The sequence below is a fragment of the Spodoptera frugiperda genome, chromosome 3, assembly GCF_023101765.2.
Source record: "Spodoptera frugiperda isolate SF20-4 chromosome 3, AGI-APGP_CSIRO_Sfru_2.0, whole genome shotgun sequence".
Classification (NCBI taxonomy): domain Eukaryota; kingdom Metazoa; phylum Arthropoda; class Insecta; order Lepidoptera; family Noctuidae; genus Spodoptera; species Spodoptera frugiperda.
The window spans coordinates 6,255,948-6,274,572 of NC_064214.1; the positions used below are offsets into that span (position 1 = coordinate 6,255,948).

Sequence of the window (18,625 nt, forward strand, 5' to 3'; positions counted from 1 at the left end):
AATTGTTCAATTTCATTACTCATCTCATCAATACCAACAGTTCAGTATGGTTTTAAACTTACATATTAACATTATCCGAATTAGCATATATTTATAGCACTATTATCTATATTAATAGCCATTTTATTAGATTTCACCTTATTTGAAAATCGTCATGTTCTCCGTTGAGGTCATTAAATGTGTAGAAACCTATAGTTAAATATATTCCACCTTCGTTTTTTTACTTTTAAGTACAAGACACTCCATTTAAAGAATGTTACGCTGTTGATGTAATCGGGAATGCATATCACCGGCCATTAGGCACCACTTAATTTAAACCTTTATGTAAATTAAGGTTATTTAATGAGCAGTGGGGTTTCATAGCTCTCCAGTGATTGACTGGCAGGCAAACAAAGCAGGAGTTATAACTTAGCTTAGACTTTAGTAATAACTTAACCTATCTAGACTACAATGGATGTCTGAGTGCCTGAATTCATGCGTTTCCGTATTCAGGGTTGTTGTAGTGCAAATACAAAACACTAATTATAATATGCGATATACGTATGTTTAAAGATGGTAATAAAATATGACTCAGCGTCCTAATATTAATTAAACGAATGTGATGTGTAACAAAGGATAAAAAGAAATATGTAAAACTAAATAAATAGTAATTAGTTGTTCTATTCAGTGAATTTCAAAACTTAACTTATTTTGGTTTCAACTTTATAAAAACCCTTCAAAACCTTCCAGTATCAAACCTCCGAGCTCCGTAACAATGCTCAGCAAAAATGAATTAAGTACACAAATTACAAGTGCTCAAAGTATAGCAACAAACATTTTGGTAAAGACAACACTAATAGCGTAACGGAAGCACCACAGATCTAAGTGGTTGAGCAAACGTGCGCGTGCGCCCGTTGTATGGTCGATGATAAAGCTCGCAATTTTAGTTGTCAGTCGGGAGCGTGCCGTGGATCGAGACGGTCCTCCCTTTCGGTCGGCGCGGGAACCCGTGCGCGTTTATCATCCATCCGGTCGTATCATCATCTACAAACGAACCACTTTTGAACATCGAATAGTATTCTGGTTGCCCTCCGCAGAGGAATCCAGTGGCATGGTAATTTGTGATAATAATTCCATCAGGATAATGTTGATTTAATTTTGTTACGGACGGATCCTGGGTGTTTGCCGCCTATTGTCTCTTGAATAGAGCTAGAGATTGGTATTGTATTACGTAATGTGTATAAAAATATTTTATTTCTTTTTTATTAAGTCATTTAAAAAAAGCAGCATGTTTTTTCAGTTTTAAATTTTTATTATATCATTCATTACATTTTGGTCTCTATTAAATTAATTATTAATTAGATTACGCACATCATACAGATTTTTCCAAGTCAACAAGTGTAATGTTAGTTCTAAGTAACATAAAAGCTCGCTCCGCTTCACGCGGCGGACAATTTTCAATGTTTCTTGTACTTTTAAGTGAGTTATGATGACTTTCGCAGTTACAACATTATTTTGCCATTACAATCGGCATGATGCCTACATCCTCAGTTAATAGGGCCAGGGTTAAACATTGGTCAGCGATGAGTCCCTTATCAGAGTAGGAACCGGCCGAAGGCTAGCCGATTTGCGCAATCGGCGGGACCATATCACGTCCGACGCTAAATTCACATGTGTGGGAATATCGCTCTCCATTTACTTGTCATATTTATTTGTTACGGCTTCTGTATTGTTCAAAGTGCATGATTCGATAACTTTGTGCCTATTTCCATCATTTCTACCAAAATCGATTTTGCTATCAGATTGTTTCTGTCGCTAACTTTAATTTTATGTTATCTGCAGATGAAAATCACCCCCAGGTTTTTTGCAATAGTAGATAAATATTCAGATATTTAAAGATTGTTCAGCTACTAATACAAAACCTCAACCTCATTTGCCTTATTAAGTTTCTGATCTCCAGATAGGGATACCAACTCCACCTTGCACTAAACTACATTCAAATATATCAGAATGTATGTGTTGGCGAATATTTTCGATCGAATCACATTGATGCCTACGAAAGCTCGTCTAGTTTGTAGTCAGATTTCATGCCATTTACGTGTTGTAATGTTGATGTAAATTTACACCTCAATTCAGTGCACAGTATGATCCAACGCGTTAGCTGTAATGATTGTCATTTGCATGGCATCTTTGAGGGCCCGGGACCGGTCGGCATTGGCCCTACATTTAACAGCTAATTCTCTATTGTGTTCGCAATTTTACAACCCGTCGTTATGAATTACAACTAGTGCTTATCTGTCACTTTAAACTGTATTGTAGCCAACGATAAAATGTAACGAGTTTTGAACGATTGTTATGTCATCATCAATTTGTTAATTTTGTATTTACTGTCTTGTCTCTACAAGAAATTACAACAAAGAAGTAAAATATTTTCTAAGTTTTACATCCCAACTTGCTTGAGATTCTGTTAACAGTGTAACTTTTATCATTTACTGTCAATACTTTTGGATATACTGATGTTACTTTTGTATTTGCTCCGTACATGGTATTAGTCTATTTTTAATCTTAATCCTTACCCCGATTAGCGATGTACAATTTCTAGTTTGCATTGCAGATTTTTATTAGAGTTTACAGATAGCGCGGTCTGATCAATATCACTGCTATTCTAGAGGCGTTTAGATGTCATTAGTATCCAGATGAACCTAATAAACGATTCAAAAGGTACATCCATACAAATATACAAGAACTATTGACATAATTTGGATCCATACTGCACCAGATCGGGCGTCAGTCAAGGTACAAATTTAGGACCCTTGCTATTCATTATTGTGGTAAATGATATATCAGAGGTAGTTAGCTCCAAATGCTTGCTATTTGCTGACGACCTTAAGTTATCTACAGTTATAAAAGACACTCAGGATTGTGACAGGCTGCAGCACGACTTGGAGAGGGTCACTGAATGGAGTCACTCCAATAAGCTATACTTCAATGTATCAAAGTGCTCAGTGCTTTCATTCACACGCACACGAAGCCCACACCACTACCAGTACATCATGGATGGAGAGCCGCTGCAGCGTGTCACGGAGGTAAAGGATTTAGGCATTACTTTCACCAGTGATCTACAGTTTCGTAAACACGTGGTACGAGTCTGTAAAAAGGCATACAGGAATCTGGGATTTTTGCTGCGTCTGGCAAATGACTTCACGAACATCCGTGCATTGAGGGCTTTGTACGAGGCTCTTGTGAGGAGTCATCTCGAATATAATGCGGCCGTCTGGAGCCCGAGTGAATTAAAATACAAGACCATGCTAGAACGGATACAGAACAAGTACATCCGATTTATGTATTTAAAATTATATGGAAGATACCCGGGATACCCGTTACTGTATCCTACCTTGTTCTGTCTCGGAATGGTGGGCTACTATAAATTAGAAGTTAGACGTGAAGTAGCATTGGTGACGTATGTTTTTAAAGTTTTAAGAGGTAGTATACAAAACTCAGGTATACTATCCGAGATAGGATTTTGTATACCGGACAAGTATGTGGAGCGGCGGCACAGGCCGCGGCTGCTGGTGGTGCCGCGTGGGCGCACCAACCTGCTGGGGCGCGCACCGCTCACTCGTGCGCTGCGCACTCTCAACACAGTGGCAGATACCATAGACATATTCACCTGTACACTGAGTGAGTTCACAAGGACCACGTACTGTGTAGCATGTAAGTTATAGTTAGGGAAAGTTTATAATAAGTTATAGTTAGATATAGTCATAATAAGTTACTTTGTCGCATTAGATTTAGTATATCTGTAATGGCAAAGGAAACATGTGATAAATAAATAAATAAATAAATAAATAAAAATAAATAAAATTTGGGTTCAGTTTCTCTTGAGAAATTATTTAGGAAAGTAGGAATGCTATTTGTATTGATGTCAATTGTGATATCATCTTTCTCTTAAACATAATCAGCAAAAGGTCAAAAATCTAAGTGACGTCTTAATCCTTTTCAATAAGTGTAACCTACATTGGCACAATAAGTGGTATGTTCATGAGAATTGTCTGAACAGCTGCACTGCAAGTTACTTTGACACAGTTTGAGCATGTGTTCGTCGGTTTTGTTTATTTTTTGAATACTTCCATTAAATGGCCCGTAATTGCCATATTAGGTCAGATTTTGTACCCAACGTTAGCTTCTTATTTTCAAATGGGATTAATTATGTCTGTTGCTCTTTTATGGTGGATGATGTCATCAAAGTAGCTGAAGTTTATTGTTTATTTATGTGAAGACTTTACAAAGTATTTTTATTACAAGCATTTGGTAGTTAATTTCGAATATTAGTTCGTTCATTCTATTCTTGTCGATATTGTAGTGTTACAGGTCTTTTATGGAGTTTTTTTTTGGTTTACTCTTTATTCGTGTGTTTTTTCTTCAGTTTGTGTGCTATTGCTAAATGATAGCAGTTCTCTACAGAATGTTATTTGCCAAATGATGTAGTAAGAACGCTTCTGTTTGTACAAAACATTCCTCGCCTACAAACTTTAGCTATCTTTTATCAGTGCGTGTAATTATTGTCTCATCAACTGTTTTTCAACCATTTTTAAGATTTTTATGTAGACACCATTTTTGTAGGGCATAAACTGACTTTATCTCAGATGATAGTGAAAAACTTTAACCAATGGCTATCTAACGTTGTCAGCGATTTGTGATCCACTATTACCAGCAAAACTGAGAGGTAATAAAATATCTGTAAGTAAAGCTTACAGAAAATTGTACCTTATGGTATGAAATCATAAAGAAGAACGCTGATTTGGAAAGTGGAAAGGGTAATTTTAAATGTAAAAATATGCCTCCATCATAAATAGATTTGGATATTCATATCAGTTGAAAAATACAGTTTTACGGCGTCTTTGGTAAATAGGTAAAAAAAATATCTTGTTTGTTAAATGTAATTTTCGTAAATTCTGTTACTACTATGTGTTATTGTGAGCTAATCATAATTAATTTGTGTTTTTAATAATTTTATTGTTGCATTTTTCGTCTAGATTTATATCTAATAGCAATTTATTTCTTATCCAAAATATGGTAACTGTATAAAATTTTCTTTCTACAGTGTTCTTATTTCTTTATCTCATAAATGTTGGGTGAGAAAATTTGAACGCATCTACCGTTCTTCGCCTCTTAGGACCAATGTTTCGTGAAGTGGTTTCTCAAGTGTGTGTGGGTCCTTAGAGGCAATTAGGCGCGATAGATTACAGACGTAGTCGGTATCTGCATGTTTCAGGCGCGGCTAACGATCTGTCACATCACGCCCTACTTACGTTCTTACATGTCAATAAGCTCAAATATATAGGTTTTATCGCTAATAGGATATTTTCTGGGTAGGCTTTAGTATTAGAAACGTGTTTTTTACATGATTCGAACTATTTGTGCGTTCTTCAGATTGATCATGGATATTTTTTGATTTTTTAGTTTTATCGTAGAGCATGAAAATTCAATCTCTGGGTCATCTAAATTGTGTCTGTGAATTTTTAATGTAATGACTATGGCTGGATTTATGTTAGTAACTTAGCCTTGATGTATAACTAAAATACAAGTGGCGAGATCGTGGTGCATTACATTCAGGTCATCCTTTGTCTACCCTTTTCAGACTAACACTTACTTCTATACTTGTAAACACACCAGAAATATTTACAACACTACTAACAGCCGTACATTTATCAAGTTTATCATCACTAATACTTGTATTGACACAACATCGCATGTATTACCAAAGCGAGAGCTTTCGAGAGCTATCTGCATTTCACGAGGGCACTAAGTGGCTCTTTGATCGTCCTGAAACGTACACCGGCGCCTGCGCTTCCTAGTTGACGTATGAATGGCCTCCTTATGATCGAAATAGGCTGATTTGTTATGTACAGTCATTGCTTACGAGTTGTACTGCTTGAGAGCTAGGATTTGTGTGGAGTGTGTGTGGATTGGATGTAAAATTTGTTAATGTTTGTATTGTCTTCAGAATTTGTCAGTATTTCATAATTATTTGAGTTGATCGTTACTTATTGCAAAGATTCTTATTTTGTAAGACCCCGCGTATAGTTACTAGCTCACGATGCTTATTGTGACATTTGATTGTGTGCGCATATACAGCTACAAATCTTATTTACTCTAAAATAAAATCGATAAATCTTCAACAGTAAATCTGTTAATTGTAATGTTTATGAAAAACGTGTCTGTTTATCCTAATCCCTGTTCTCGTCCCAGTTCTAAATATAGAACATGTTCGCATCATAACATAATCGCATGATCGATACGAACGAGCCGTTCAAGTGAACCCATACAGTATAATCTGTACAAAACTTAAGTGAGGCTATTTCACGCCTTATAATATCATATTTTCTGTTGCCAGGCAGTTAATTTTATCGTCTACATCATAAACTTTGGTACTTAACTTCAACATTTTATGTAGGACTTCAAAAACTTAGAAAACATCATCATCTTCATCTATTTGTTTATTTACTTTCGTTTAAACATCAGAAGTATTAAGTGCAGCTTTCAGTGTTTAATTTTTATCTTCCTATTTTCCCTTACAATAATTAGTATTGTTTGTGTTTGTTGTGTGCTAGTTAAAACCTCTACGATTCCCCCTAGTTGAATGGCAGGTGATTAAGTCGGATTTAACTACGTGTACCGTTGTTATCCAGGTCAATTCAAAATATTTATGTTTAGTCTTTTGTTTTTTTAAATCGGAAAAGTTTTGATTCGAAACTGTTGTCTGTATAAACAGTGTATAATATATACGAGCAGGAATTTGGGACTCGAGTTTTTTACGATTGGTTTCAAGAATTGTATGGAATTTCTTCTATTGTTGCAACATGCGACGTTTTCCAAGAACTGTTTAGACTTTCGCTAGATTGGTTCTTTATTTATTTCTTTTGTGTCAGGTACAATCCTGTTAATCTCTTTTAGTTTAATATCTTTTTCGTAATTGTTCTTCATGATTATTTTAATATCACCAAACCATATAATATTTAATTTTACTATTGCTTTTCGATACATTTTATGTTTGTTGATAAAGGGATTAACTTTACTTTGTTTTTTAACTTTGTTAGCTCCTGTGGCCAACTTGAATCTATTTTTATTTTAGACCATAGTTCTGGATTTCTAGAAAATGCTGCAAATATTAACTATTCCTATTATTATGAATCATTTTAAGAAATGGCCTTGACCTATTTATTTATCATCCATGTTCTATTGGGTCAGTTTCGTCACATTTCGGGTAGTATGGGGACTGATAGTCGACTTATCCGAATTTGACCTCCGACCTCCTCAGATATCGGTCAAGAGAAATAAAATCTTTTTCCAAGTAAACTCCTCAAAATAGAATACAATTGTGCTCACTGTTTGTACATTTATGAAAATCATCAAAGCACCGGTATATTATTACATATTGCCGGTTTTGAGAATCTTCATAATTATTATATTTATGAGAAAAATGTATGTATGATAGCTATTGTTTCTTATTTTTCTTCAGACGTTTTCATACCTTTATTTTTTTTTACTTATAGATTTTATGGAGAAAAATACGGTAGGATAAAGATAAAGTGTGGACTGGTATATAAACGATTAAATATATGTTGCTTGAATATGTGAAACTTAAACTGGGACTAGCTTTTGTGTAAAGAAGATATTGTTAAAATTACTTGACAATATTCCATGGTATTGCACACGCTACCCATGGCATATCTAACCAGGTCAAAGCCAGTAAAACCATGGAGTTAGAAACTGCTACATCGGCGGTATTCAGACACCTTAAATTAATTAGTCCACGCGCTCTAATTAAGATTAGTGTCACGCATTCTTGTTCCAATAGTGGAGTGTCGGTCGTCGGTCGTGTTGTTTACCTCCTCCATCAATCATCGTGATTGATCCTCCTTGTTACAGAACTCTTATTTTGCAACAAAATGAGGTTACTCTTATCGAGTTTGTGTTAGTTCTCGTGAGGTGCTAGTGTTGTCCTTTATAAAGGTGGGTTGCGTTGCGACATTGTCATTTTCGTACATCGTTGCATTTTTATTAATGTTTTACCTGTTTCTTTTGACTTAATCGTTTTGTAAATGCTATATATTAGGAACTAGAATATTGAAATTTGACTTCTGTAAAACAGTTGTGAACATAACAGACACATAAGTAAATGTCAGGGTAAACAAGATGAAACATTTTTTAATGTTTGCCATATTTAAATTATTCAGTTTTGAATTCATAAGCTGTAATTCAGACATATTCTGCGGTGTGTGGTTTTGATATGATAGGAATAAAATTGATACTATTTTAGTAGTTACCAAGTACCTACCTAAACAAGTACTCGTCTAACAGTCGGTCAAATAATTTTTTTTTTCCTTTCAAATCGCAATTTAGTTTGAATTGAATAAAACTCTTAATAATTCATTATATTAGCTTAAAAGCATGCAAGTTGCATCATAAGTACTTAAGCTAAGCACAGGAACAGTTAGACAAAGCCGCCTAGTGCGTAACATCGAGTGATGCGAGTGATTCGATTGATCATCGATTAAAGATCGATCAATCACTCGATTCAATGTCAAATGTTTTGGCGCCTGCCTGTCTGCATGCAGGCGAGGTCGTTGAACTCAGTTTATGGCAAATGATGATGTTTTATTTATAGTTTTACTTTATGATGACGAATAACATAAACATATTACGTTGATTCAAACAAAATAATAATATTTCATACTAGTATTTTTATCATGGGTACTTTACAAAAATATTACATTTTTAAAAGAGATATCAAAAGGACCAAATTATTTCGCGGGACTAAGGACCACGATTTAATACTCGTGAGCAATAAGTTTGAAACCGACGCACCATTTAGTTTTAAATAACAATAAATATATCGAATAATAGAGAGCATAGAATACTTACAGTTTATCATCGCATACCAGAACTCCCAATAAATAATTTAGTACAATCAATTAACTAAAGTTACCATTATGTTATACGGGTTGTTATTAATTGTTGTTCTCAGCGGTTCGTATAATTACGTATTTTAATTAATGACTATAGTTCTGTTCTCCAGGCGGACCACCCCTTGATAAAAAAGGCCGTCGATGCTTATGACATATTGGGTACACTTCTTTGAATATTTTAAAGAAATACTTGTATTTTTTAAGTACCCAATGTTGTGAATGTGAAAAATATACTTAATGCATCATTTCGAATTGAAGGTTTTAAATCGTGACGCCATTAAATCTGTCCGTATGTATTGTGATTCGTTATTATTTTGAAAGAAAAAAAAAGAAAGTTATCCTGTGGTATGTGTTGTGGGACAATCTCTAACTCACCTACCAAGCGTAGAGTATATGAAATTAACTCTCCCATGTATACTAAGAACCCCATATTTCAGCTTTGGACTATAACTGGGGCTGTTGATGATTAACATGCGTTCTCCATTCGACTGTGATTGTAGGTTTCAGCAGCACGTGACACGTGACTTAAAAGGCTTAGGCTTACCTAGACCAGACCGGCCTTCATGCTATATTGCGTAAATTAACTCAGTGTGCTACTAATAAAACTACATAGGTATTAACGGGAGACTTAGGACTTATCATTTCAGATTTTTATGTTTTATATTTATGAACCTTTTATATGTAGGAAGTGAGTATAATAGCAATTACTAAAAGGTAAAAGAGGTTGTAAAATTTTGCAAAAATCAAAGTTAAAGAAATCATTTTCATTCGGTATTCAATACTTAAAGGTACTCAGTTAATATTATAGAATTGTGTGTCAGCTAATCCAGGTTCCCCTTAAGCAGACTCTTTTATATTTTTCTGTTGTCATTATTGACAATTGCATTACTGGAAGGGAATGTTCATGACCTTAAGTAAACCTAAGTGCAACGTTGTTTTAATCGAAAATCTTGAAATATTATGTTTATATGACTCTCTCGCAGATTGCAGATATAAAGCTGATATAGGAAACTTGAGCTAAACAATGTAACTGCACTGGGCGTCAGTTTGTTAGTAGCATCGCATCGGATCGTTAGAAGTCGGCGCGGGCGCACAGTGCGGCGTGCGTTAATAACCCCTCAATTGGGGGCACTCGCTCCACTTTAAGGAATGGCTTTAAGATAGAGGCGAAAGCGAGACCTTAACCTTAACATTAAGAAAATTGCCACTGGTATTCAAAAGCAAAGTCAGCTTAAAATGTTTTTCCCCTGGTGAAAACTATCAAAATTAATAAAAAATGCTAATAGTCCTGCCTCTATTACATGTCACCGATATAACAAAGTTAAACAATGTATTAACATTTGATAGCAATGGGAAGAAAATGAAGATGCCTCTTTCTTAAAAAAATCTTCAACATTAAACGTATCAACTATTTAATTTAAAAAGTCATCACTCAATCTAAATCGCCGCCGGCTATAATTTGGTCCTCCCTCCCTCCTATATTGATCTAAGCGCGTGCCGACGTTTCCTCCTGACCGTAGCGTTAAACGCATCATCGTTGATCATTGCGTCTGTTGACCGTACACACTATTTGCGTGATACTTGACACTGATTGCCTGATGCTTTGATTTCGACCTGGTCAAGGACGATTACGAATGTTGTGACAGGTCCAGTTAAACTAATACTAGGAAAAAATAGGCCTATCAATTTATTAATCGAGAAATATGAAATTTGACACTCGTATTGTCGTACTTGAGATATCGATCTTTTAACTCATCTGGTTGCGGGTGTTCACTTACAACTAGGTTTTTTTCTGCTTGCTTGTCCATATTCCATTAAAAGTCTTAAAGGAGTTACTTAATGTAACTACTATAAGCTCTAAAATCGTTTAATTGTCAACATTAAATGTGGTCCTTATTTCCGCGAACATAAAATTATTCACCAATCGAAGATCAATATGTCGTAAATTGTGTGAAATCAACACTCACACACGAAATTGTACTAAATCATATATTTAACTCGGTCATCGATCAGAATAGCGAGTCCATACTGTCCATTGATATTAATGTTGCTCGTAACTTTAAATGCTATTTAACATATCAAGGTGCGGTTGTCCCATTGTCAACATTGGTGCTAATAGCCAATTGTGATCAGCATAAATCGGCCGTACTAATAAGTGTACCTAATAATATTATAACGGGCTGTATTCTCAGAAATAATGCGGGGCTCTAACTCTGAAACTACACAATGGCTAGCTCTGTGTGGTCTAGGAGAAAGGACCACACCTAGGCTACGACTAGTCTAGGATTCGATTTATGAACTTTCTTGTTGTGATTTGTTTTGGTTATGGATATGGAAACTGAATTACAAAATAATGTTATTCTTTGGGAGCTATCGGAAGCTTACAAGTCTTTGATATGATTTATTCGATCAGACATAATAAAATCTTCATCGAAGTGCTTTTTTTTATTATCCGAATTCTTATTGAGTATTATTTGTATTAGATAACAATGTAATGTGAAAGTTCATTTATTTCTATTCAGGATGAGAAGCATGTTTACTTAGGACTCGGATGATTTGACGGGAGTGTATGTGGGTCAGCGTCTAACGGTACAACATCAAGGATCGGTAAATCACGAGCGGTTCAATCGGAGAGTAATTTGATATCGTGGGTTTAATTGAAATAGTAAATAATTAGATGCTATTGAAATCATTATGAAATTAACTATAAATGTGAGTCATGATGACCTTATTATTTTTATAGATAAAGATAGAAATTAAAAACATGAATTATAAAATTGGTCATTCATGTCGAGTTTCCTTTTGTAATGCAGGATCTTCATGCACATTATAAGATAGTATCTAGTTCTGTTCGTTCGTTGTGAAATTCGTCACATATGATTAGTATGATATCCAGTGTGTGGCCGGCGAATGGCCATGTAGTAAGCAAGGAAGACGGCTCCGTGGGCGGCGGCATTCACACCGCATGACTCATGCCATTGATGCTGATGGGCGCCCAACTTCGACTCGTTACTGCCCGCTTAGTACAATGCCACCTAAAATTACTAGTAGTAAAATTTTATGGAAAAATCACGAACTGCATCAAAGGAATCTGTAGTTATTCATTTTGTACATGGAAACAAACCATACAACGAACAGCCATTACATTTAAATGACGGCAATACTGTAAATAACTTTGTTTTGTAAGCGTCAATGGATGTAGAGCATCGCTCGTACTGAGTAAACTGCCGCCGATCCATTCATTGGCATACAGCTTTACAAATTAGTCCACAACTAACGTAAGGTTGTTGCTTTTACTAACAAATGACGTCACTAGTAGAACAAAGCTGGTGAAGAATTTTTACTAATTATAGCAACAGATTGTGATTGCGATGCGTGCGCGGTCGACGGCCCTCGTTATCATTTCGGCACAGATTGCTTGATCCCGCCCCGCTCCCAGCGACATCTATGCACGCCGCTTGCGACGCTTTCGTTTCGTATTCTGTCTTTTTCTATTCCAAACGAATTTTGGAGTTATCAGTTTTAATTTTGGTTTAAACTATAATTTTCAAATGATTTTTCTGGTAAATATTGTGCAATGGCTTCGTCAGTGCCCAATTACTAATTTGTCTGTCTATAGTGTCTTGCCTTTTATCTGTTTTAATTCTTTATAATTTATATTTTCCGATACTTGTATTATAATTTTGTGTATCTTTGCTGATATGATCTACATAATAATGTTTTGGCCTTAATGTGAAAATGTTAGAAGGTGTTTGTTTACCATGCTGGGTGTCAAAAGAATGTTTACCTTGGTCATTAAACTTTACAATTACTTAAAGAGGTCTCTGATAAAAGTGTATAACACGCAGAAAAGTTAATTAATTTACATTCTTTCTAGAATATGTATTTTAACAAACTACCTAAATAAAGTATCCGCCAAACTGCATCATACTATGTCGGTATAATATCGTGTATTGTACGAGATAACAAAGTTAACCTAAATTATTATTAAATTGTTTTTAATGTCCGTATAAAAATATGACACATCTTCAGCGGACAGTTCACGTGATAAATTAAGCTATAAATTATACTATATCACTTGTGGAAGTGTACGAGGAATTCTGTCAGGGGTGACAGTAGTTGCTTACACTATACTATTACTCAGTAACATCTACAGTCCGTGCCAGTCCACTATTTGCTTCCTCTATATAAAATGGAATTGGGTAGTTTCCCTAGAAAAATAAGTTAAATAGACTTTTAGATACAATAAAATCTTCAAAAATCAATCCGCTATATGATGTTAAAATCTGATGAAGTCATAATGCACTATTTCATACACAAAAAAGGTAGTTTTTTCCATTAGTAGGAATCATTTCTGTACTAGTAAAATTCAATACTAGTAGGAACAAGTACAATTGACTATTGTAGATCGTATTTTAAAAGACTCTGATCAAGTCTTTTAAATTGGCAAAAGCCATCTTCTCTAATACCTAAAGTTCAAAATTGTCAAATGTATTGTTATTTAGTTGGGTGAATAAGGTGTACTCTATTACTATCGCCGTACGCTTCCAATATACATTGAAATAATAAACGAATATGATATGTATGCTACTGGTTTCAATTGAACCAATCGTTATCAAGCTTCCAGATAGCTCTTGTTGTATCTAAAAATGTTTTTGGCACTGACTTCAGAATGTGCTTTATTGTGTAAACATTTAATTATCAATGCAGTTACTGATAACTGCGACCACGTAATCTTTGCCCCAATTAATGTTTGTTTATTCAGATTTATAAGGTTACTGTATTGAAGGCTTGACACTTTTGTTTTATTTATTACCAGTTATATAATTTATATTATTTTTATACATATATCGTGCTAATACTATTGTTAGTTGCGATATGTTATCCAGTGTTAGGAGTTATCTTATTTTTTGTACTCGTCACTGACTAACTTTGTAACTGTCATTCATTAACATTTTGTCAATATGATAACAGATTGTCCATTCACAAACTCTGAACTGTTATCTAATGTAAAACGAGTATGCCAATCTTAATAGGTGCTAGCTTCTGTTACACCCAGTATCAGAAACAAGTCCGTTTTAATTTACGATTATTAAGTTTAGTACAATATATTGAAGATTTTTTACTAATGATTATCCTTAAAATTGTAATTTTGTGTTGGTACAGGGTGATGGTTCCAAGATGACAATGTGGCGGCTCGTGGCGGCAGTGGTAGTGTTGTGCGCGTACGCACACGTCGCCGCGGCCGACGCGCGCGCACCACAGCCCACGCGCCCGCCGCGCTTGTGGCCCCGCGCATCGCGCACTCTCTCAGAGCGCAAACCTAACCAGTTCGTTGGGTAAGTTAGAATCTTCATGGTTGAATGTATCGAGTTGGGAAAACCTCCTTGATAATCTTCTAGTTCTAAATATCAACTGCGAATCAAAAACTTACTGACAGCCTTAATACAATGATTTGGAAAAAAAAACTGACTTAATAGCAGCATAGAGCGTAGAATCCATTAAGAAGCCACAGAGGTATTTAAAAATATCAGGGAAAAAGGAATAAGACTACAAACATGTGATCGAGCATTTTGGTCCTTCGATCCGTAACCGTAGATCGTAATTTTGAATTGCATCTACTCAGTAGTAAAATTAATTATAAATCTCAACGTATACCTTAGTGCAACAAAATATAATAAAATTGTATAATCAATCGCGCTAACCATCAAAGTAAAGGAATGTGATGTAAATACATTTTAATCAGAGGTGCATCGTTCCTTGGTCCTTGGAACCGTACGTGTGGCGCATTGCGCATGCGTCTGACGCTTTGATATGAATCGTGGTAGTTCACACTGTACGGTTTTATAATCGTATGCGCTATTCCCATCCTTAAGCTTCACGTGTCTTACATACTTACTTTCTTTACAACGCACCGGCTTAGCCTGTGATTCAGCAGGTGAATGGTTATTCCAGTATTTCTGTCAACCTTTCCAGTTTTCTTCAAAATTGTTACTAAATTCTGTCCGCAATGAGTACTTACTACATTCAGTCTTATAAAAGTAGCTTATTAAAGTTGATTACGAGAGTTAGAATTTTGACACTTTTGGAGCTTTCATCAAAATAGTTTTTATCGCTACTGATGACCGAATTAACTATTAAGAATCAAATTGCTTTTGAATCATACGTCTTGTGATAGTCCCTTGTGATAGATAGTAGTAGGATAGTTGAAATGTTTTTAGTTGAAGTTTTAGCCCTATTTATAATGTCAACTAAAAATGGGTTACACCTGTCTTTAATATCACAAACAGTAGCATTCTTTCACAATATTTCCCCAGTAACATAATACATGATACACTTACCGTGGGCGGCGGCGCGTAGGTGATTTTCACGCTTATAATTTCGGGAGTCGGGCAGAGGGCAATAGCGGAACCAACGACGAGTTCACTAGGACAGGTTATGACGAACCAGGTTCCACCACCAAGGTCGTTGATGCAATCAACTGATGCAAGGATGATGCGTTCATTGGTGGTGAAATTGATAAAGTTGTAACTAATGAATGAATAGAAGGCGATTTGTGTGTGCTTAGTGAAATGAATGTTATTGATATTGATGGTAAAGTAGTTAATTCTGTAGCAAGAGATACACAGCCTGTAATATTTGATGAATAAGATCAAATATTTCATTAAAACGAAATTAGATACAAATTGTTAAATGCTGAATTCAGTAGATAAAGCCGCTCTAAGAACACTATTCATGAAAAAAGAGTTACGTAAAGAGGGAATGACATTAGCAGAGGTTAAGTGATAAAGATGATGATTAGCGATTATTAATTTAGTTCAGAGATTATGAACTATAAATAAATTCCTAAGCGTATGACGCCGATCGCCATATTAGTATTATTGCTATGATAATATTAAGATGAGATGAGGTAACTGTCACTTATCATGTTGGACACGCAAATGTCCAAGTGTTTGTTCCGTTTGAAATGGCCGCATGTTGTTTGAAGACGACTCAGAGCTCGACTAATGTGACATTAACAAAGTCCTTATTAAGCTGGTTTCTGATTTTGTGATGTTTTATTGTACTGGAACATGGAAAACAGTTTAAGTTAGACTTAATGAGAAAATATTATGGGCTATGCTTATTGTTTAAGTGACTATAGTTATTCCAGTCCATAAGAAGTTCTTATGATTTCGAAAGCAACGTTATAGAAAACGGCTACGAGCGTGAGCATGCCACTAATAGACGTGGCAATAAAACAAAAAGATAATAATTAAAAATGAATATTAAAAATTAATTGTCTAAATGACCGCAATGCTCTTGAATGATAAGCCAATATTTAGCAAAACAGATAATATTATTGAGTGCAGTGCTGCACTAAATCTCGATTTCGATACAAGGTTTTCAGCGTAAGGACTCGCGATACTCTCTGACCCTAGAACAAATTAGTCTACTTTAAACGAGCGAGGAGAATCTATTCGGTGCAACTTAGATACGGTCGGCTGTGGAGCAAGGTTATTGGAATCATCGCTCATAAGCTTCTCTATTAAGCATTACGTAATTGTTAGAAGACGGTTTCGCTCCTAAGTGTTAATTGTACTTGTCGACAATGAGTTTGACATTCAATAAAACTGCAACAGCATCCAAAATCCTCTATTTGTTTCTTGTTGTCGTATTCTTTGGTTATAATTTTAAGTATCAGACTCAAACAGATGTAAGACCTATTCCAAGTCCTTTGGTTGGCGCTGTTGGTGGGTAGGTATTTTCAAATTTGATTCCGACCATAAATTCATGTTTGTTTTAATGGGATTGGCAGAGGAATATTGTGTGATATACTTGTACAACTAGGCTAGAGAAAAGGCACGTGTACGAAACAAAGATGGCGAAGATTTTACAAACTTCGTTTTACTCGTACAGTAGTAGTAGAGGAAAAAGTTGCGAATTTCCATATAATGCGAAGCTGCGAGTTTACGATGGATAATAAATCTGACTTAAACAACACCTGTCTGACTTTAATGAGCACTTCTCGTTAGTTTTCATACAAAAGCAGCTGAAATCTGCATTGTTGATGTGAAGGTAACATTTTATATTCCTCTGTGGGGCCAAGTATGTTGTTGTTTTTGCGTTTCAAGTGCGAAGGGGCTAAGCATCTGACAATATAATATTTTTAGGTTACCTGGTCATGACGCAAAGCCTTTATTCTCTGATGTTGTATTATTTGAGCTTTGTGTTGTTGCAGCCCACACGTATGCAGATCTCGCAACAGCACGCATTGCTGTCCTGGATGGACGTCCAGACCCAACTCTTTACTTTGTATAGTCCGTAAGTATACAGAAAGATACCTTTTATAATGCAAAATGCCAGTATTAAAATACTAGTACGGTATCAAACAATACTTTGAATGATTTTCAGCTGTATGCCGCCCTGACTGCGGTTCTCCGGGAGCCTGTGTGGCTCCTAACATGTGTCGATGTGCTGGAGGAGTAGAGGCGCCCTCTTGTGGTGGGGGTGGATTGTACCCGTATCCAGGTAATACGTCACTTAACTTTGTGCTATTTCATAATTTATCATCATAAGTATGATCCTGAGGAATTTAAATCTTCGATGTCTAATTATTTCTCTGTTATTTGCAGTTCGGACACCGGGTGGTTGTCGCCGTATCTGTATGAACGGTGGAACTTGCTCAAATGGCACATGCTCCTGTGCTCCTGGATGGAGCGGAGAATTTTGTACAGAACGTAAGTGAACCATCATTATTCTTACATCAATAAATATTTTTGGTAAGCAGTACTTTGATTGCTTAATTATAATTTATTATGTCATGTTTCCAGCCATTTGTCGGGAGCCGTGTTTACATGGCGGCAGATGTATAGCCCCGGACAGATGTGTCTGTTTCCACGGACTCTCAGGGACGAGGTGCGAGATCGACAGACGAACTGGTGAGTTCCTAACATTTTTTTAGTTGTACCTCTATATTTGTTATACGATTTAATCTTGCATGGTTCTTTGTCATATTTTTGTGTTTGTGTATCTTCTAGGTCCTTGTTACACGGACACTCGAGGAGCTCTGTGTACGGGAGCTCTCGAAGGTGTAGTGTGCACGAAACAGCTTTGTTGTGCGACCGTCGGTGTAGCCTGGGGACACCCTTGCGAGCGCTGCGGGGATCTCGACTGTCCTCAGGGACATCTCAGGAACTTAGCTACTAAGGAGTGTCAGGTACACAAAATTACTATAAATTTCACAAATGTAATCATTTGGACAGAATGTAACAAAATTTTCTTCTTCCCCAGGATATAGACGAATGTGCAGCAGTGCCAGGACTCTGTCAAGGTGGTCGGTGCATCAACTCCATCGGTTCCTTCTCCTGCGAGTGTCCACCAGGACAGAGACGACACAGAGTTACCAACAACTGTGAGGATATCGATGAGTGTGAAGATCCTGACATTTGTCCCGTGAGTTCCTATTTTCATTCAGAAACTTAATGATATTCTTCATTGAGAAATTAGTATTTTGATGAATATTTTTCAATAGCTTCGACCGGTGAGGGAAATATCGGTAAGGGTTATACCGTAGTTGTTATAGTTCTAGGCTCACGTTTGCCTTCTATCTCATCTGATGGACGATGGTGAGCGATGATGCAGTCGACGTTGTGCACGCTTATCTAGAAGTAGTTTACTCTGGTCTTGGAGAT

The 18,625-nt window shown here is 36.0% G+C and overlaps 1 protein-coding gene across 2 annotated transcripts in view; it reads left to right on the top strand.

Moving 5' to 3' along the window:
* The first annotated feature begins 878 nt into the window (after window positions 1–878).
* Window positions 879–18,625, top strand: part of LOC118273920 (fibrillin-2) — a 34,908-nt gene continuing 17,161 nt past the window's right edge. For both annotated transcript variants that reach the window (XM_035591130.2, XM_035591132.2), the window contains exons 1-8: window positions 879–1,093; window positions 14,118–14,290; window positions 17,173–17,255; window positions 17,346–17,462; window positions 17,567–17,671; window positions 17,765–17,872; window positions 17,972–18,150; window positions 18,225–18,386. In XM_035591130.2, coding sequence (XP_035447023.2) covers window positions 905–1,093; window positions 14,118–14,290; window positions 17,173–17,255; window positions 17,346–17,462; window positions 17,567–17,671; window positions 17,765–17,872; window positions 17,972–18,150; window positions 18,225–18,386 — 1,116 coding nt within the window. In that variant the 5' untranslated portion in view covers window positions 879–904. The remainder of the gene's footprint in view (window positions 1,094–14,117; window positions 14,291–17,172; window positions 17,256–17,345; window positions 17,463–17,566; window positions 17,672–17,764; window positions 17,873–17,971; window positions 18,151–18,224; window positions 18,387–18,625) is intronic.